The sequence below is a fragment of the Ambystoma mexicanum genome, chromosome 6p, assembly GCF_040938575.1.
Source record: "Ambystoma mexicanum isolate Mex_15411 chromosome 6p, UKY_AmexF1_1, whole genome shotgun sequence".
Taxonomy (NCBI): Eukaryota; Metazoa; Chordata; class Amphibia; order Caudata; family Ambystomatidae; genus Ambystoma; species Ambystoma mexicanum.
Window position 1 is genome coordinate 1,190,635,248 of NC_090935.1, and position 22,691 is coordinate 1,190,657,938.

Sequence of the window (22,691 nt, forward strand, 5' to 3'; positions counted from 1 at the left end):
AACAGAAAATATCTTAACAAAACTACCACACAATCTATCATCATTTTTCCCTTCATAAGGTAATGATCACCATAAGTACACATGCTTTCACATCACACACATATCCATTTACTTATTTTTTTAATGTGCCTGTTTAATTAATTGTGCAGTGAAAAGACCTTCATACCTTTCAGTTGTAACACGAATCCTTTCACTATCGCTGGAATTAAGGCTTTCATTCTTCTCATGGAAGTATTTCTCCACACATTGTTCCTCAAAATCATGGAGTTTCTTCAGCTCGTCATCACTCAAATAGAGTTCTGCATGAAGGTCAAGCAAGTAGATGTTAAATTGTCTTATGCATATTCTCGTTGACACCTAATTAGAGATAACTTTGGCTTTTTTTGCTACTACAATCAAAGTGACATTTTTCCCTGCAACCCCATCCCACTTCTCCCACCCTCTGACTTCTGGAAACCAAGCCACATTTATTGCTTGGGAAGTTAATTGGGTGACCTCTCCTAGCGGCACTCCTTTAAAGCTGACTTGTTTTGCCATAGCCTAAAACTGGGCCTGCTCCACATTTTTCATCTTGTGTGAGAAAGGCCAGGGGGCTATTTCCCTCCCTCGGAAACCTGTGTGATACCAGAAGGCCACAAGTCTCTGTTCTACAAAGTAAGACTTGGCCTCTCTTCTTTTTGAGGATGATTGGATTGTTACTGAGTATTCTCTTTAATTTTGAGGTTTTGTGTCTTGTGGTCCATTGTGACCTCTTTAAACTGTGGCCTGACAGAATAGTGTTCATTCCTATGAGTTTATCTCTGTTTTACAGATAATGTTTAGACACTATATGACAACTCTCTAGAAAAGTTGCAAACAAAAAGAAGGACTTCATCCACACAACTACCGCTGTTAAAATTAGCAGCCAAATGTCAAGACCGGGAAGTGACTGCATTCATATTAAGAAAGCTAGGTGGATATAACTCCATGTTTGTATACACATCATTTTTATTTCATATTACACCAGTTCTTCAAAATGTGTGCATGCAGCGGAGGGATTGGACCAGAACTAGACAGAACTGCACTCTGACAAGAATTGTCTAGCTGGAGGGCCATGCCAGCCCAGAATCCCCAGAGATATGGTCTAAGCTCCGTCACCTATAGGAAGTCAAAGGGATTTCTCCTATGCATAAGGGAGGCACCGGGCACAGCTCTAAACTCTGTAATCAAGTGATTTCTCCATATGAAGAAGGCGCATTCAGCTAACTCAGAGTAAGCCAATGGGAGCCAATAGGGATGTGAAACATCCTTCTCATGCACAGCCCAAGCACCACATAAACAACAGCCAGTCTCCAAATGAGTGTTCATACCCTGTGGTTTATAGACTTTTTATTGTTAGGGTGAGTGTATGACAAATGAAACAAGCAGAGAGCGAGCCCAGTGTGCATTGCATGCTCAAAAGGGTTTCATAATTGAATCACTATCACGCACATATTGCACATATTTTAAATATGAAATTGTGTGGTAATTCTTATTTTCCCAAATGCTCTTTACTTTTAGACAACTCCAAGACTCCCTCCTGGAGGGTACCCCAGCTGCAGTTAATTCGGCTCCACAAAGAAATCAGGCACTGCTCATCCTGGTCTGGGGCTCTGCCCCTCATCCCTGCTGCCCATATCACCATCCTCTACAAGAACAGGGTGAGTTCCTAGATTACATGTTGTTAATTTCCAGCACTGCTTGTATGTACTACTTTGTACTACTTACTTTGACAACATTTTGGTCAGCACTTGTAGGTTGTATTTTGTTTATTTTTTAAATTGGGAGGGTGCCCATACTTCCCTTGCCCCCACTCCTCTCTGCAGCGCACTCCCGAGCCCTTCCACCCTATAGCCCCACTAAACATAGAAACATGTGTTTCTGTAGGTTGCAAGACCTAGATGAGTCAACTACAATGTGGTTGAAGTAAGCGTGGACATTGAAACCACAGATTACCACTTCATGGATATATTTTGTCACTGAGCAGAAACTCTAGAGTGGCTGCAGGACTCTGTGAATGGAAGAATGTATCTGGTTTGTGGGTGCAGTGATTCAATGCAGATGACATAAAACCAGTCTTCCTGCATGAGGACAGTACAACCTTCTCTTAGCAAGTAAATTATCTTCCGGTCACCTAAAGTCTCAAACTGAAACCACTTGGTCAATAACTAACACATATCAACAAAGATCTTCTGATTTTAAAATGCCACAGAGTAGGTGTGAAATTGATGAGCTAACATATAACTGAGCTAGGTTACCCTCCTCCTTCTTTCAGGAGAATTATGCAGCTCACCAGCAGTTGCTGTGTCCAGGGGCACTTGAAGTGCTATGTCTATCAGCAGGAATAGTGGGCTTGCAACTAGGAAATACCCATTCATGGTCTCTGAGATGTTCGCAGCAATGCACTCCAAGTCAATTTGAGGCATGTAGATTGTAACAAATGTGAATATAAATAAATACTTAAGACGTAGTGGTATGACGCAACAGTCAGAATAACCATGATCCTACAGACCCTTGACATCTGACTAATATCAACAGCCATATCGGACAATGCCCAGGTCTGGAGTGATGCCCATCACCCAGTGTTTTGAGTGGGATATTGAGGGGGTTGAAGGGGTTCTCTAACAAGCGTGAGGATAAAAATGCAGGGTGTGGCCTAAAGGGTGCTGGGCGTGGCCTAAAGGAGGCGCATCTGGCTTAGGCAAGGGCTGCTTGCCACAAACAATAAATCAGAAGACCATCAAAATATGCATTTGGGGTTACTCAGCATTATCTTTTGTAAAGATATATGTATGGGGATTTTACTGCCAGTATGCAGTATGGAAATGCAGCCAAGGCCAGTTTTTCAAACTGCAGGCATTATTTTTTAAAGCAATTAGTCTGGGGGCAGTATGCAATATATAAATGCAGCCATTTCAAAATAGAGATGCATAATAGGTGCACAGCAGTTTTCAGTAACAGCCAGCAGGCAATTTTTCAGAACATTTAGTAAAATGTTTTAGCACAGTGTGCTGTCATTTTAAAATGAAGAGGTGCACATTTTTTTTTTACAAACTGGATATTTTCATGGGTGCGAACTGCATTAGAAATACATAATTAATTAACCTTATTCTAACTGCCTTACTGACATATTTATTTCAACCCCTCTAACATTATTAATGCAGTTTTTGAGCACAATGAAATGCATTCTCTATTTTTACATGCACGGTTTAAAATTCACTTTATTATCCATGAAGAGATGCACTCAGTCCATGTGAGCGTTTCTTTTTTTTTCCGTGGAGAGCTGAAATATGCCACTGAAAGGAACAAAGGAAAAAAGAAACAGTTGCTTTGCAGAGCTGAAATCTTCACTGTCTTCAAAAACGAGAGCTGGTACAGGACACTTTCTTTTATTGTGATTGGTAGAGATAGAGGGTGGATGGGCCACGTCAATAGAGGGCTGACCTGGGGGTGATAGGCAGGAGAGGTTTTCTTAAGGAATAACCATGGGGAAGAGTTCAGATCGTGCTGGGACAGAGAGACAGATGGTGCTACATAATAAATGTTGCTGGACTCCATGTGGGTGTGAGCACTAGCTACAAACTTAAACAGCTGGGAGCTCCCCACACATGCCAAGGAGTTCTTGGCACTGGGTCTGTAAAGCGGCAAGGTCATACAGACAAAATCCTGACAACGAGAGTTTCAGACTTCACTGGCCTGGGTGAGTTAGTGCCAAGTGAGGAAAAAGAATGAATGACATCATTTGTTGGTAGTGCAGGGAGTTAAAAAAAAATACTGCATGTTCATATTTCTCAATGTTTAAAAATGCTGAACACCAAATTTGTTTTTTTTTTGCAATGTGCCTGTTTGTTTTCTGTTCTCTTTTACATTTTGTAGGTGATGCTGTGATATCATGTGGTAAGATGTATTTCTGTTTATAATTGTTGTATAATACAGAGTGTACAAAAAAAACAAAGGCTGGGATTTTGGTGTCATTCATGCGTCTGTGAATCCTTTTGATACAGGGGAATCACAAGGGTTTGATGTTTATAAAAGAGCGGTAAAGCATTTGCTAATTTACCACTGTAGTTAAAATAGCAAGCAAGGAAAAGAGAATAAATACCTGCAAGGTAGGAAGGTGTGTGTAGGTGTTGTGAGTGATTCCTTCTTTGCATGCTGAAAAGAAGGCAGTGTCAGATGAGACACAAAGGGGGTCATTCCGAGTTGGGCGGTAGCCATGGTGCTATTAGCCCCATGGCTGCCTCCCATACCGGGTCCGGTCTGATTGAATGGGGATTTACTGGGTCATTCCGACCCTGGAGGACCCGGTAAGTCCCCATTCAACCAACCATTCCACATTTCCATTGAGCCGGGCTCAATGGGAATGGGGAAGGCGCTAATAACCGGCCCATGAATAGCAGGCCCGTTATTAGCGTCCTGGTCCCTTAGTGGGACCCGTAAAGGATGTGTGGTCAGACCACATGTCCTTTACGGTTCCCGCTAAGGGACCTCGGAATTTGGCGGTAAGGGATTACCGGCACTGGTATCCTTACCGGTGCCCGGTATCCCTTACTGGCCAACTCAGAATGACCCCCATAGAGTACTGGATTTACATAAGCCAGTAATACCATCCACAAAACATAGGTGGCGTTCTGAATAAACTCATTGGGTTCTCTGAAGTGTGATAGGTTTGGGGGTTCTCTACAGGCGACCAAAAGACATTCCAATAGAGAGGTAAGGTTTTTTTTATGATGGGGTTGTAGTATATAAAACCATGCTCACCACTATACCACAAAAATAAGGTAATTCTGAAAATACCACAAAGTAAGATACCACTAAAATGACCACCAACACAAGCTAATATTATATTATCACCAAAATAGAGTAATACTGAACTATCTCTAAATGTAAGGCCAGTTTACTGCCAGTTTACCGCCAAATCCTGAATTTACCCCAATAAGACAAAAGCTCCTACAAAATGGTGCATTGGGCATGTGGGAACAGACTGTAGAGCATCTACTGGGTGTGGCAAGTGTGTTCCACACTGCCATACGTGCATTAAAGGGAACTAATTTTGTGAGAGCAGTGTGACACTGAAAATGAATCTCAGAATGTCTGAAATTGATGCCACATTCCCAGAGTTGGTGAAATATTTGGAGGCAAAATTATATGCACATGGAACATGGTCATCAAATAATGCCACACAGTGGCATGACCGTATCTATGGGGAGGTTCAGAAAGAACCACTAGAAAACATTTTTGAAGAGGGTAGCATAATTCAGGTCTGTCTTCTGAGATTATTAAATGCTACTGACAAACCTGCAGAGAAAGACTTTTTGATACGGCTATGTGCCAAAACATGGTTCATTTGAAATAGGTCAAATAGGTGAAATAGGTCTCTTGCGAATGCAAGAAAATTATGCCAAGCTAATTAGCAGACTAAAAGTCGAATTAGATGGAGCTAGTGAACAGGAGAAAAAGTTAAGAGCAGAACTGGAGGTATTTCAAAGGGACATGCAATCAAAGTGTAAAGAATTCGCCACTCAATTGTCTCAAAGGAAAAAACTGTTTGAGGACACTGAGCAAGAATTAAAACACTTGAAAGGATTGGTAGGTCACATTCGACAAGATAAAGAAGAGGCTATTTTAGAGATGCAAGTTTTACAAAGAGAGAATCTAGAGAAAGAAGGTGAGCTCCAGACTGTTGAACAAGAGATAGCTGAAATGTTTCAAGAAAGCGAAAAGCGGGACAAAGGGCCTCATTACGACCCTGGCAGAAGACCATGGTGCTATGACCATGGTGCTATCAGCACCATGGCCCATGCCGGTAAATTACGGACTCCGCCATGGAGAAAGGGGGAATTACCACTCCATTCCAAGGTTGGCGGGGCGGTAATTCCCCCTTCCTCCATGGCCCTTCCCCATTCCCATATTTGCCCCATAGGGCTCAATGGGAATGGGGAAGGCGCTAAGTACGGTGTCGCAAATTGCGGCACCGTAATTAGCACCAAGGTCCCTTTGCGGGTCCCTACTTTAACGGCTGGTCTATACCAGCCATTAAGGTCGGGTCCCGCAAAGGGACCTCGTAATTAGGCGCTAATAGGTTAACAGCGCTGTAGCCTTTTACGGCGCTGTTAACCCATTAGCGCCTTGGTCGTAATGAGGACCAAAGAGTTTAATAAATGTCAAATGCAGATGAGCGGTAAGCAAAATGTGATTAAAAAAATGGGTGATGAAAACACAAACTTGCGTAAGGAGGCAGACCGACTTATTAAAAAGTGCAAGGATTTGGAACAGCAGATATGCGATTTCAGGTCCCAAAACAAGCAACAGGGCACCATATTCAATGGGATTGAGGTGAATTCCATTTCTACACAAGGAGATAGTGCCCCAGTGGCTGGGCCAGTGTCTGGGCTTGGTTGCAGCACCTTTTGGGGATATGACTCACCTATTGGGGGTTACCACCAATCCCATACACCTGGGACAAGGGTTGAACCACAAAGTAATGCAATTCCAGATATAGCGCCAAGTAGCCCTATCAAGATAATGAACTCAATCAAGGCTCTGATCAAACCATTCAAAAAAGGAGGGGAGTGCTGTATAGAGGACCACTTAGAAGCGGTGCATGATATATTTAAAGCCCTACACATGCCGAAGGAAAAATACAGGCAATACTTTCACTTAACTCTGGATGCTCCCACAGTGAGCATCATCAGGGTATTGAATGAACAGGATAACATGTCATGGGCAGAATGTGAAAATAGATTAGGCATCATATCTCTCCATTTCAGTCATTACAGGAGGCAAATAAAATTGAATACACCATCACAGCTGGGCCAAATACATCACCTCGCCAATTTCTTCAAGACTTAAAAAGAGCTTTTTCTCGTTTTGATGCATCTTTTAATCCCAATTTCAATTAGTTTAAAACTGCCTATTTTTATGGCTTGCAGAAAGACATTATATCACAGTTAGTCCGCGAGTTTGATCGTGAGAAGTCCCTTGAATGGATTGTGCACCAAAGTACAAAACTGTATGAAGTGCTCTACTGTCAGGGTAGAGAGGCCGATAAAATGAAAGAAACAAGATAAAAATCTAAAGAATCCTCGGCAACAGTAATGGAGATCAGGTTGGCTTAAATGTCACTTGAGTCCACTCAAAGTCCAGGCACCTAAACAGAGGGGTACTCCACAGAGGTTGCCACCCTCGGCACCGATGTTTCAGTCACAGGATCCGAGTAATAAGGAGAGTTACATTAGCCCTAGGTACTTAGGAGACAGACCCCGGACAGAATAGCAACCTGATATGTCAGGCATGAACAACAATCAGAGACAAAATCAAGATCAAAGAAGTAATAGTCCCTACTAGACGTTGAGGACATAGAGCAGATTTGACCCCAACACCATGATATATGGTAACCAGGACAGACCACGGTTTGTGGATTGATTTACTGAAAATGGGAATCAGTATAGGGGACAGTACTCACAAAATGAGAGACAGGACACGAGGCAGAATATGAACTATGGTCCACGTCAATACAATCAATCACTGCCACCAGGGGATTACAACCAACAAATAGGTACACCCCGCTCCCCGCCCCACATGAATCAAGAGTTCAGAAACAATTCAAATAGGAATCACTCTCCTGAGAGATACCAGACTAGATTTAACCAGTGGGAGAACAACCAATATGGGCATAGGCCGTAGAGAGAAGATTCTAGAGAGATGGAAAGATTCCAGTGTCTCGAGGCCCAGGTAAAAATGTTGGCTGAACAAATAGGAAAACTCTGTACAGCTAAAACAGTCATCAAATGAAGGGGCAGAAGGTCATAGAAGTGACCTGGTGGCTTCTGATAATAAGTGACTAAATATTCATGACACCTGCAATGATAAAAAGACAGAATCCCCATATCCTGTTTTGCATAATGACCCTGAGCTGTTTAATGATTTTAAAATGAAAATACCTGTAAATGAACATGAGGTACAAGTTGCAAACACATCTAAAAAAGAGGTTTGGTTTAACCTAGCGTTGAATCAAACGTTGTAAATTTGTACAAATGAAAGAGGAAAAGGAGAAGAACATGAAATTCCAAAGGAACAAAGAAACAGATTTAAGAAAGACAACTCATGCACAGATAAAATAATTGATGAGGGAGTAGATGTGAATGTTAGAACACCCTCCCTAAACAATCAAGATGCTAATAAAATACAGGCAGGAAGAATAAGTACTAAAAAGGAGGGTAAAGATCACTCACCTGAAGAGTTCTTTGAGCCACAGATTTTTGAAGAAATTAAAAAGAATGGTATTATGCTAAATACCAACAAATGCCCAGAATTATAAAATGACAAATTATCAGGTGATGTTTATACAAATATTCAGTTGGAGAATTGCAGTGTGAACTCTGATGATCCCCGGATAGAAGGGCGAACAGTGGCCACACTTCAAATGACCTCTGAACATGGGGAGATGAGTAAGATTTCTCAAATGGAAATGGACAGCAAGGAGGGAAAAATGTCCTTTCATTTACCGATGTGCTTCGCCAAGAGTGAGAAGGGTCTGAGAAAAGTGAATCCTGAAATCAGTAAAAATTCAAACGTTTTGTGTGTATTAGAGGAAGTTGAAGGCAGATATTATTCTCCCATTACTGTGGAAGAGAAGTGCAATACATTTGCAATGATCGACACAGGTGCACAGGCCACAATTATGTCCAATGAATTGGTAAAAAGTATCAATGAAGGGAGATCTCCACAGAATCAGATCAAAGTGAGACAGAGTAAAGGCCCAGTACATAACTTTAACGGTGAGGAGGTGACTATTGAAGGTGTCACTGAAGTTCATATAAAGATAGGAAAACACAGAATGAAACAGGAAGTGTTCATCACATCTATTTGTAAAATTCCATTCTTGATGGGAACAGATTGCCTGAAAAGATTGTCTCCTCTCACTGATGGGGTAAATGGGGTTCTGTGGTCTTTAACAAAAAAAACCTTAAGGTCTAAGAAAATAAAGTCACAAAACAGAAGCGTAAATTAATGCCATACTGTTGTCAAATCGAATGATGCAGTGGAGGTGTACCTCCAGAATAGCTGTGTGCCTAGTGTCACCGTTATTTTGATGTGTCAGGACAAAATGCAAAGTGGAAAAGAAAAACAATCTGTGCAGATTTGTTTGGATCCTAGGAAGAAATGGCACACTGAAATAGATGAACACACATTGTGCTTCTATTTAAAAGAGAAGAAGTGCAAACAGAATGCCATCCCTAAAGCAGACACAGAAAAACAAATCACCACTCTTGCTGAAATGCATATGGAGGATGAGCAGCCATGGATTCATATTGGTATAAATGGCCATTATAAAATGATAAAAGCCACTTTGGCACTTGAACAGGAAAGGAGTTTTATTAATGAGAAACTACTGCAGAGAATAATAGAAAGGGAGGAGATCCCGAAATTTAGAATTAAAAACCAATACATCTCTTGTTTGGACAATCCAGATTTTGAAAATGGAATTGCACGAAGGTGCATGCTAAAGATTAATGTTGGACAAAAAACCATCTACCACAATGTTTGGATAGTGAGTGGAACGCAAAATTATGTTTATCTGGGCAATGATATCATGCACAGGATGTGCATTGTGTTATATTTCCTTAACCAAAAAATATGGTCCCGGCTAAGCGGACCTGCGCCCGAATATGAAGACAAAAGAAAGGCTTATCATTGTGCACAATTGGTGCCATATGCAATTGAACTACAGGTGAAGAAGGATATTACTATTCCTGCATTCACCAAGCAGGTTGCTATAACACTAAAGTGCAAGAATGGACAGCAAATGAAGGATTCTGATGCATTTTTGTGCTTGAATGAATCCATGAAACTGCAAGGGCTGGATTATGAATATACCCCATTGGTAGATATTGGGGGGGGGTCCGTCAAAATGATGGTGGATAATGGAGGATGTCAAGATGTTCATTTAGAAGAGAATTCCATGCTAGGAATGGCCACACAAAAATCACATTATACTGCAGATTTCAACAATATGGTGATATGGTGATATGGTGATATGGTGCATGCACAGGGTGTGTTGCCAGTGTACCTGGATTCTCAACCCAAAGGGATGTTCAAAATTCAATCTGTGTACCCTTATGATTCCAATGAGACAGTGTGCTGTCACCAGGAGAATTGTATATTATTTGATTTAAATGAAAATGAAACAGGAAATCAGTACATTGAAATAGAGGCTGATATGCCAAAATATTTAAAAGTGGCAGCTTTGAAGAGAGATACAGCCACACAGTTGGAAAAAAGCACGGAGGTTCCTCCATTGGATGATTTCCCAGAAGTTTCAAAAATGGTAGAGGAGCAGATTCTGTTAGCAGATGCCTGTGATAGCGAAGAGGATAAGAATGAATTGAGAAAAATATTTATGGAATTTAAGGACGTTTTTGCCAAAGACGCATATGATTGCGGCCTAACTGATTAACATGTTGCCACATTACCAGAGGGGTGTGGTAGAAAGCCAGTATTTGTACACCAATTTCAATTGCCACTGGCATGCTTAGAGTCATTGGCAGAGATCATTAAAAACTTGGGAGTCTAGGGGAATTGTCAGACCCATTCATAGTACCTCCAACACTCCCATTTTGGGTGTATTAAAACCAAATGGTCAATGGCGTCTGTGCGCAGACCTGAGGGAATTAAATAAAAGAGTGCCAGTGTCCAGATGGCCGGTGCCATTCATTGATCAAGGCCTTGCTCAGGAGCATGGGTCACAGCTATTTACCACATTAGATCTTACATCTCGGTACTGGTGTGTGCCATTGGCAGAAGACATTCAGAATTTATTTGCATTTTCATTTGATAAAACACGATACGCTTGGTCCAGAACACCATTTGGGTATGTCAATAGTGGGAGCGAATTTGGCATATTTTTGAGAAAAGCTATGCCAGATGCAGTGGAAAGAGGGACTATAGTCTATGTAAAATGAAAACTTACAAAGTAATTTTGATTAAATTAGACATGTACTTGACCAATTGCAAAAGGAGGGTGCCAAAGTATCTTTACAGACAGCCCAATGGTGCAAGAAAAAGGTGAAATTCCTAGGCCATGAAGTAACTGAACACGGGTTAAATCCACAAAAGAAAAATGTGGAGGCCATACAGAAATTGAAAGATCCTAGAAACATGAAAGGTTTTAAAAGTTTATTAGGAATGACGGGATACAACAGGAAATGTATTGGAAATTATGCTGAAATCACTCAAACATTGACTAAACTATTGAAGCTGAATACGCCCTGGAAATGGGAAAAGGAGTAATCTAAGGCAGTTGCTAAATTGAAAGAATGCCTCATAAAGGCATCATGCTTGGCCTATCCCATAAAGAACAAAGGTTTCTTTATAGAAATAGGATTCACTGAGCAGTGTATGTGTTGTCTCAAAAACATAAAAATATTGCTTATGCGAGTAAAGCATTTTCTCAGGTTGAGACTAAATTTAGTGAATGTGAAAAGGGTCTTCTGACCACTGTATGGGCATTGCAACATTTTCGTCCCATTGTTCAAGGGGACAAGGTAATCATTGAGACAAATCATCAACGAGTGCAATTTTTACAGAGTGAAAGGATTAGATCGGGCAATCTAGCACAGTCCAGAATTACATCATGGACGTTGGCATTGCAGGGCTTTCCTGTAGAAGTAAGATATGGCCAGAATAAAAAGAGCCCAATTGCTTAAGGGTTGGCAGATCTACATGACTGTGCAGCTGAATGTGTATCAGATGAGGTAGAGGTGGAGTCCAGTATGCAGGAGTTAGAACAATCACCACACAAAGCTTTTAAGGAAAATACATGCAAGGAATAGCCAATTGTGTATGTCGATGGATGTGCTTTTCATATTGAAAATGACAGCAATAAACAGTTGGTGTCTGGGATAGGAAATGTCTGGTTGAGATGTGAGGACATTCCTAGTATAGGAATGAGAATTGGGGCTAGGAGTAGCCAGGTAGCAGAGTTAGCGGCCATTTATAAAGCAATTACTACTGCAGTTGACAACAAATTCAGTGAAATTGTCCTGGTGACTGATTCTTATTATGCAAGAAATAGCTTTGTAGAATATTTGCCTGGCAGGAAAGCAAGAGGCATGCTCAAATATAATAAAAAGCCTCTCAAACATGGGAAAATGTTTCAAGCTATAGACAAATTAGTGTCAGAGAGTGATTTAACAGTATACTGGAGGAAAATTCGTGGACATTCAAAAACACCAGGAGAGGATAAGGAGGGAAATGATAGAGCAGATCAATTGGCCAAGATTGGGGCTGTTATGGGAGAATTGTTGCCTATTGAACACTTAATTGGTGAAATACAAATAGATGCAGTTACATACTCTAAAGCTCCAAAAGAAGCTGAACAACCTGTAGTGCAATGGAGTTATGATACACCAGATCAGGATCTGATTAAGGCACAAAAAGATTACCCTTTATTGACGGTTTATTATAATCATTTGACAGACCCCGGACAAAAGCCTTTAACTGAAAATGATTGTACAGGAAAAGAAGAGTTGAGGGTGTTATTGAAGAACAAAAAAATTAAACTACTGGATGGTCAGGATGGTCTGATGATCAGGGAATCTACAACAGGACAGATACAGTGGGCGGTACCACTTTCATTCAGAGAGATAATGTTACACCATGCGCATGATGCGATAACTGCAGGACACAGAGGTTCACAGACGACTTTAGAGATACTGAAATATTATGCTTACTGGCCGCACATGTTGCACAAGATGTGGAATTATATACCACGGGGTGTTTAGTATGTGCACAATTTAAACCTGCTTCACCAGTGCATAGAGCTCCATTGATGAAAAGAGGTTTAACTCTTCCATGGTCGGATTTACAAATCGACTATGTAGGGCCTGTAAAGAGATCGAGTAGGGGAAATCCTTATCATTTGACGGTGGTATGTTTAATGTCGAAATGGTTAGAATGTATTCAGGCACCAGATTGTAGTGCGCAAACAACAGCTACATTGCTGGTAAATCACATATTTTCAAGATTTGGGTTACCACAAAGAATACAGTCAGACAGAGGAAGTAATTTCACAAGCACCTTAATGAGCAAGGTGTGGCAAATATTGGGGGTAAAAAGGAATTTGCACATCACATATCGGCCTGCCTCTTCTGCTAAAGCGACAGGTATCAGTCCTCATGAGGTGTTCACAGGGAGGAAAATGGTACTGCCACAACATTTATTATACAGGATGCATGAGCAAACACTTGTGAGTGAATCTACAGTTCACAAGTATGTGGAAGAATTGAGAAAGCATTTACAACATGCCTTTGCATTTGTGCAGCGAAATTTGGAAAGAGCTGCTGATAGTGCAAAGTCATACTATGATAAAAAGACATCCGTGAAAGAGTATAAAATAGGTGATCGGGTATATAACTTCATTTTGGGAAAGGTAAACATAAAAACTCAAAATGTCTTGCGCCATGGCAAAGTCCCTTTGAAATATGTCCCCGGTATAAAATATTAAAGACAGAGGTTGAAATGGTGACAGAACAGTTTGTTCATGTTAACCAAATTAAGCCCTGTCATCCATAGCATGAAATCAGGCAGGAGAATTGAGCAGGTAGAGACAGATTAAGTGTACTGATTACATGGAAAAGAAAGATGCAGTTGGCTATTTCATAATGCATGTAACCTAATGACAAGGTGGTATTTGTCTCACGCCATGAGAAACCAGATATATTGTTTAGTGTGGAGATAAATGCAAATGAAAGTGCCACATTTGGAAAAAGTGTGGTAATGTGCATTGATGGAAGGTACTGAATCAAGTTAACTTACTATGGTACAGTGTGGTAAACTATTCTGCATGAAAATTGTTGTGATGTATAATAATGTGAGATGTAAATATTGTTGTTTTTCTCTAACATGTGCTTAATTGCAGATATTCAAAAGTAAAGGATCATAATGTTTTGGGCAAGATTTTTGTTTTTGGCAAGGTAGTAGAAAGGGTAAAATTGGTATAGTGCTATGTACTTCATCTGTTCCTTTTCTATTTGATTTAGACATGATTAACTGACATCTTTGCAGGGGTCAGAGGTTGCAGGACCAGAGGACGCGAGAGATGACAGATTCCTGGAGTCCACAGGAGTTAGTCCCAGGAATGCCCCAGATGGCGGCAAAGACAAAGGGGGTCTTGCTGAGTTTGGAGGCAGCCATGGTGCTATTAGCAGCATGGCTGCCTCCAAACTCAGGTCCATGTCCGGGTAGTCGGAATGGGGGCTTACCGGGACATTCCGACCTATGCGGACCCGGTAAGTCCCCATTCCGAAAACCATTCCCCATTCCCATTTGAGCCCCCATAGGGCTCAATGGGAATGGGGAAGGAGCTAAAACGGGCCCACAAATTGCGGGCCCATTATTAGCTCCATGGTCCCTTAATGGGTCACGCTAAGGGCGGCTGGTTGGACCAGCCGTTCCTGGTGGGACCCGCTAAGGGACCTCAGAATGTGGTGGTAGGGGGTTAACGGCACCGGCATCCTTACCGGTGCCGTTAACCCCCTACCGCCATACTCGGAATGACCCCCAAAGTCTGCAAGAAGGAGGACATTGACAATAGAGTTGGCAACATGGATGTTTGGCACGCTGATTGTGGTGAGTCTTAAAAAAGCCACGGGAGCACAAGTCATCACTGAACCCGGACCGAAATATGGAAGTGGAGACAAATACCGGCATGGCGTTAAGAGCGTTTCCGTGCTGGCACTAGACCGTAAAAATCGGCCTATTCTGACTTCGCGAGCACGCGCTTACCGCCATGCCGGCAATGAACGTTTGCGCCATGCCGCAAAAGTGCCCCCAAAGCCCTTACCGCCAACAAATGCACCGTACATAACACTACCGACATGGAGTAATCAGCGGTGACCGTAAATAGCGGTCCCGCTATTTACGGTCACCGGTAAAGAACGGAACCGGAAAAAACGTCACCGCACAGGAACGGGAAGGAGCACGGCGCCCATCTTTAAAACCACAATCCATTGCCATCCTCTCCATACAGGACCCAGAGGCATATAATGAAGAGAGAAATTGGCATTCGAGACCAGCATCATGCCTAAAGCACTAAAAAAGGGGGACACACGCATAAGAAAGGAGCGCTTTACCCAGGATGAGCTCCAGATACTGGTGGACACCCTGCACGAACATGCAGACACTGTATTCAGCAGTGATATGCGTAGGCCCACCGTCGTCAGGAAGAAAGAGATCTGGGCCTTGGTAGCACAGAGGGTGAGCGCTGTAGGAAACACCCCCCGCACCACTAAGGATTGCCGGAAACGGTGGGATGACCTCCGTCTCCGGGTGCGGGCCATCCTCTCGGCAAACCGAAGTCAGGCCCTGGAGACAGGAAGAGGGCCAGGTTCCCCCATCAAAATGATGCAGTGGGAGGAAACATGCGCGGCCATGATGGGCACAGAAGCCATAGAAGGGGTTGGCGAAATGGAGTGCGGTGCAGCGTCATCCGCTGATGGAGGTGAGTGTCATGATTCAAGACAGAACATGCATTCCTAATGTAAGTCACTGCCAAGGGCTGGGCAAGGTGTCACGTCATGGTTGGGCAAACCCCCCCCCTCCAATGCCGTAACAAGTGGGGCGCAGTCTGATGTCAGGTGCAAGGCTGTAACCCATATGGCCCATACCACACAAAGAGGCAGAATCTGTGAGGCACACGGGGCAGTGATTGTAAACACTGTGAATGTGAGTCATCACAGTACGCCGCCAACATGAGTGACCCAGACATCTGCATGCATTTAGCATCCAAGCCCAGATCACTGTCCCACTCACCACCCAAATGTCCACAAAACGCTGCAATCCCATTGTGATACCATAGGCATGTACAAATGCTGACACCCAAATCATTTCTCATGCCCTCTCTCTCTCCCCCCCCCCACAGGCAGCGGGCATGACAGCGAGGACCAGGAAAGCACCCGTGCCAGTACCTCCAGGGGCAGAGGCAGGGGCCAACGTATACCTGCAAGCAGGAGAAAAACACAAGCAACACCACCTGCTCCTGCAACCCCCATGGAGGGTGCACAACCCCCACCTGCACCCCTACCCATGCCTGCAGTGCCGCTGGACACGTGCCCCACGCTGCACTCAGAGGAGTCCACTGTGGCTGGGGAGCATGCAGCCATGTGCCTCCTCGATGTGCCAGACAGCCCACCATCAATTTCCGGAGCCAACGCAGAGGATACCAATGACATTGCCCATACCCCTGACACACCATCATACAGGCCAGGTGACACACAGCGACTCCGGGGAGAGTGACACCCCAGGGCTCACAGGGCAAGGATTACAACTTGCCTGTCCTGAATCCACTTCCCCTGCAGACACTCCGGAAAGGCCTGCAGGCCTAATACCAAGCCTGCCAAGCACACTGGCCACATCGGCCACGGATGTATTGCGCTCCCAACACCTCACAGGCCTCATTGAGGAGTTCATCAGGGACAATCGTGATTCTAGGTTGGAGTGGCACAATGACCTTCAGGCTCTGGGCGAGGTGATCACGGCGAACACAAACCGGCTCTGCGAGGTGCTGGGCCGGATCGCAGATGCCCTGGAGGCAGCACACCTCACACCACAGCCCGAGCGGGTGGACCCACCCTCCCAAAGCTCGTCCACGCAGACCAGCCCGGTCCGACGCTCACTGCGTACATTGCGCTTCCACGACATGGATCCCCCTGGCTCTGGGAGTGCACGTTGACCATGCTGGCACACACATGTTGCCTATGTTGTACCAATGGGACTATTTTGGGGTTGTTGTGGGGGGAGGGGGTGAGGGTGTGTGTGGGAGTTGGGGGGGAGGCGGAGGGGGTGAGGGTGTGTGTGGGAGTTGGGGGGGAGGAGGGTGAGTGTGTGTGTGGGAGTTGGGGGGATGTGGGAGGGGGGTGAGGGTGGAGGTTTTGTTGTACATGTTTGAACATTATTACTCAATACACTGGTTGATCATCCCTAAGAAACAGAGTGGACATTGATCATTGTGCATGTGTCCTTTAATGTCTCACAGTGCATGGTGTACATGTATCCCCACACCCAGTGCCCAATGTCCTGTCATCCTCACACCCTCAGCTGACTTGTGAGTCAGAAATATTGTCCGATCAATGATTGCCGCACAGAACGTCTCTCCTGTGCATCGGCACCGTGATGCTGTCCTGCCATTCCTTCCTCCTCCCCCTCATCATCATCTGGTGGTAGCAGTTCCACGTCAGGGGGCAGTGGCACGTTCCGACGGATGCACATGTTGTGCAGCATTACACATGCCATGGTGATCTTGGACACCTTCTCGTGGCTGTAGATGAGTGCCCCACCCGACCGGCTGAGGCAACTAAATCGTGCCTTCAACAGGCCGAAGGTCTGCTCTATCACCACCCGTGTACGGGTATGGGATCTATTGTAGTCCTCCTCGTGCCTGTTCTGTGGGTTGCGGACCGGCATCATGAGCCACGGCTTCAAAGGGTAGCCAGCATCACCTGCATGAGAGTGGAATGAAGGTAAGTGTTTGTACATCCATGGTGCAGAACTGTACTAGTCTTACATGGCAGCAGGTGATTACTGGCCATGCACACATGTCCCAGGATACAGTCACTCCATTACTGGCCCGGGTATGTGTCCTGTGCAATGGAATGATGGAGGGGGTAGCTTCTTCCTGATGGGTCATGGTGTGCACTCACGTCTTGTTGCATGTGCGTCATATATGCATGCAGCAGTGTTGTACTGCATTCATTGATCTCATGCGCGAGATTTGGTGACAGGGGGGTGTTGGCTGTAGTTGGTAGCATACTCGTCATTCTGCACTGATCCCTACCATGGTGACTTGCAGCAATCATATGGGGGTGCAGGACCAGTGTCACGCTGTGGGATCCCTGTTAGACTCACTTCTATGCACTCGCAGGGATGACTGTCCTGTGTGTTGTGATGCAGGAGTCAGCGACATGGTGCTATTGCACTGCATGGTGCAGGATGCCCTTACGGTGTGTAAGGGCCGCCGATGAGTGGTGCATGTGTTGTGGTATTTGGCCAGGTTTCCTGTTAGTCATGTAGTGTTAGGTGTCGCCTCGGATTCAGCACTGTGTGGTTAGGTGGTCATGTGCCGTGTCACTTGTCTTAGGGCACAGTGTTCTGTTCCCACACAGGTGGAGTATGCATCTCCCCCCCCCTTTCCCACACAGGTGGAGTCTGCATCTCCCCCCCCTTTCCCACAGAGGTGGAGTATGCATCTCCCCACCCCCTTTCCCACACAGGTGGAGTATGCAGACAACCTACTCACAGCCCCAATGCACTGCCATGGCCCATTCAGGTTACTCACCAAGTAGCCAGACACGTCGTCCAGCATGTCGTTCCATGTAGCGTGGTAGTGTTGAGTTCCGCAGGACCAAGGAGTCATGAGTTGATCCGGGGTATCGGGCATTGCAATGTGTGATGGCTTTACTGGCATTACACACCATCTGGACGTTGATGGAGTGGTATTGCTTGCGGTTGCGATACGGCACCTCCATAGCATGCGGGACCACCAATTCAACGTGGGTGCAGTCGAGGGCACCTATGCAATTTGGCATGCCTGCCAGTGCATGGAAGGCAACTTTGGTATCATATATCTCCTGGGGAGTCCGTGGTAGGGATATGTAGTCCCTTGTGTGGTTGAGGAGGGCATCCAGCACTTGGTTGAGTATCCGGGAAAATATGGGCTGTGAAATGCCATGCATGTGCCCCACTGTATGCTGGTAGGTGCCTGTGGCAAGGAAGTGGAGCACAGACACTACCTTCAGTAGAGGAGGGATGGCAGTGCAGATTTCTATGTCGGCTCACTATGTCGTCATGTATCAGGTCCACTATGGTGGTAATGGTGTCCCGGTCAAGCCGGTACAGGGTGTGGATCTGCTCTGGTGTGAGGTTGAAGGGGGTGGCTCTGATGCGGGGGATTGGGGGCTGCCGGCGTGGTAATGGTGATTGCACCGGTAGGGCATGCTGGGCCTGTCTCACCCTCCTTCTCCTCCTGTGTATCCTCTGTGGTGGGGGCTGTGGTTGTTGTTGTTGCTGTTGTTGTAGTTGCTGCCTTGCAAGCAGGGCCTCTATCTCCAGGAATGCTGCTACAATTGGTATCATCTTGATGTGGGAGGGGGTGTGGTGTGTGGGTGTGCTCCTTTTGTGCTGTGACAGACTCCATTGCCTCCACCTGTGCAGATTGAGTGCACCTGTGCCGTGCACCTGTGCCTCTTTGAAACACTGCTCATGGTTCTTAACACCTTCTCGGTGATGCCGGTATGCCATGGCGCTAAGGTACTTTGCGGCCTTGTGGAGGCCGTTTTTTCCATGCCCGCTTTACTTTGGATCAGCTCCGGTTTACGCCATGGCGCTATTTTCGGTATGGAGTGTCGGGCGTGCGACACTAAAACGCTATTTACGGCCTCGTAATTTACGGCGCCGTAAATAACGGTCTGGTGGGTCAGAATGGGCCGTAAAGGGAAACGATGCCGGTAATCCTTTAACGGCATCGTTTTACCTTTACCGCCCAACTCGGAATGACCCCCTATGATTGAAAAGACATTCAAATATACGTGGACACTTCGGTTGGAAATATACGTGTACAATGTTCCGTTATACATGCACATGCACATGTTTCGCTTTTGTTATGATTAAGCAATGGTTTGTTATGAAATATTTAAATATTCATTTTTATTAAGATGATATTATTTCGACCGTGATTCATCTAATAACAATGGAAAAAGAGAGATGTACATTTTAAAATGTTTCCTCCAATTATGGGTTTATTAGCCAGAATTGTCAGAAAAAGGAGGGTATGTATGGATATATATATATATATATATATATATATATATATATATATATATATATATACATATATATATATATATATATATATATAGATACATTACTCACCGTAATCGTATTTCTGATGCTTGTATCTGCTTAGATTCACATGCTGTGCATAGGCCGACATCTAGTGGAAGCTGCGGAGTATTACAGTTTGTTTTGAAAACTCGAAAATGGGCGTCGACACAGGGCGTGCCAGTAATACTATCCCTAGTGTGACATCCACTGTACCCATGATCCCTCACGCGTCTAGGACCCTCAGATTGTATTTTTTCTGACATGAGGTAGCATGAGGAGTAGTGTGAGTACAGATAATCCAAGCAGATAGATAGAAAGGTAAGACTACAAGCATCCATGCGCCTTCTCTCAGAGTGGAGGAAGGGTGGGTCGCATGTGAATCTAAGCAGATACAAGCATCAGAAATACAATTACGGTGAGTAATGTATCCCTTCTGAGGCTTGTGGAATCTGCTTAGATCACATGCAGTGCATAGATTAGCGAGCAGTACCTGAAGAAGGATTTGGGATGTGAGAAGGGTCATGAGCAAATAAATGTCTTAGAACCGCTTGTCCCACTTGTGTATCTGTCTTGGAATGGGTGTCAATGCAGTAGTGCAGAGTAAAAGAGTGAATAGAGCTCCAAGTAGCTGCTTTGCAAATGGTGTCAAGGGGTACATTTGCAATGAAAGCCAGAGTGGCCCCAATGCCTCTTGTAGAGTGGGCTCTTGGCGTGAAAGGCACAGTTTTTTCAGAAAGGGAGTAACACAGCTGGATACAGTTAATAATCCACTTAGAGATGGCACCTTTAGAGACGCGATCCCCCGCTCTGCCTGTAGCTACAGGGACAAACAGCTGGTCTGTTTTCCTTAGCAGTCTGGTCTTGTTTACATAGAAAAGGACCGCGCTACGCACATCTAGGGTGTATAGTTTCACCTCAGCCGAGCTTTGTGGATCTTGGAAGAAAGCCGGAAGCTCGATGGACTGGTTCACGTGGAATTTGGAAATAAACTTAGGTGAGAACCTAGGGTGTGTGCGTAAAACCAGTTTATCTTTATGGACAGTAAAGAAGGGACCTTGCACTGACAGAGCCTGAATTTCACTGACCCTTCTTATAGATGTAATTGCTACTAAGATGGCTGTTTTATAAGTCAGGTGTTTGAGACTGCTTTTATGTATGGGCTCGAATGGGGGGCCCATGAGTTTAGATAGCACCACGTTAATGCCCCATCCTGGTGGTGGGTTTGAAATAGGAGGGTGGAGTCTCTTTACTCCTTCCATGAAGTCTTTAACTACTGGTACTTTCCACCACAACACCTTGTTATGGGAAGTGGTGTATGCCGACAGAGCTGCCAGGTGTACCTTCAGTGAGTTAAAAACCAGTCCTGCATCCAGCAGGTGGAGCATGTATGTAACAATAGTGGAATGAGTGCAATCAACTGGGTTGATTTGTTTATTCTGGCACCAGATAACGAATCTCTTCAAAGTAGCAGTGCCTCGTGTTTGCTTTCTAGATTCTTTTAGGATGTCCATACACCTCTGTGGTAAATTGAGATGTCCGAACTCTATGACCTCAGGAGCCATGCTGCCAGGTCTATTGAGTTGGGTTTAGGATGCACTGTTTGACCTTGGTGCTGGGACAGTAGGTTGTACCAGGCCGGAAGTTTGATGGGTTCGCTCACCGCTAATCTACGTAAGTGTGGGAACCACGGTTGTCTCGCCCACATGGGAGCAACCAGGACAAGCGTCATCGATTCTCTGTTCATCTTGTTGACCACCTTCCTGATGAGAGGAGTTGGTGGAAAAGCATACGCAAACATTCCTGACCAGTTCATCCACAGCGCGTTCCCCTAGGAGTCTGGTTGGGGGAACCTGGATGCAAATCCTGGGCATTGTCTGTTTTCGCGTGTGGCAAATCGGTCTATAGTGGGGAAACCCACTGAGAGAAGATATCTTCTACGACTTCTCTGTGTAGACACCAATCGTGTTCCTCATGGAGGGGGTTTCTGCTCAGAGCATCCGCTAGAGAATTGAGATCCCCTGGAACATGTTGCGATGACAGGAAGATGTTCCGTCTGAGTGCCCACATCCAAATTTTCTGGGCAAGCTTGGACAGATTTGGCGAACGAGTCCCTCCTTGCTTGTTCAGGTAAAACATGGCTGTAGTGCTGTCTGTCCGGATTTCCACTGACAGATTTAGCAGGTAGGGCTTGAACGCTTGAAGCGCTCTGAATACTGACAGAGGCTCTAGCAGGTTGATGTGATTCTTGGCCACTGAGTGAGACCAGAGACCCTGAGCTGTGTGGTGGAGATGGTGAGCTCTCCACCCTGTCAGGCATGCATCGGTTGTGACTACCGCCTGTATCTCGGGATCGTAAAAGGGTTTCCCCTTGGACAGATTTTCTCTTGTCCACCAGTGAAGGCTCTGTACAAGTGTTGGCGAAACGACCACTAGATCGTCCCACTGACCACTTGCCTGAGACCTCTGTTTCGCCAACCATTCCTGCACGGGACGCATGCGCGCGTGGGGGACCAGGTAAATACATGACGCCATCATGCCCAGAAAACGCATCGCTTTGCGTACCGTTATCTGGCGACCGGACTGATATTGCGGAATTTGCAGCAGTATATTCCGAATTCTTTCCTCGGAAGGAAAGGTCAACCCCTCTTGAGTGTCTTGTATAGCTCCTAGGAACTGTTTGGAGGTGCTTGGCACCAGACTTGACTTTTTCTCGTTTATTGAGAAGCCCAATTCGAAGAGGAGGTCGATTGTCCTTTGAATGTTTGTTCTGCAAATTACTGGGGTCTCCCCCGTGA

General features: G+C 44.8%; 1 protein-coding gene across 1 annotated transcript in view; it reads right to left on the reverse strand.

Annotated features, from left to right (window-relative positions):
* The window catches only part of TRPM6 (transient receptor potential cation channel subfamily M member 6), a 1,703,532-nt gene that overhangs the window by 511,292 nt on the left and 1,169,549 nt on the right, over positions 1-22,691 (reverse strand). Inside the window, exon 25 of the mRNA XM_069625828.1 lies at positions 167-299. Coding sequence (XP_069481929.1) covers positions 167-299 — 133 coding nt within the window. The remainder of the gene's footprint in view (positions 1-166; positions 300-22,691) is intronic.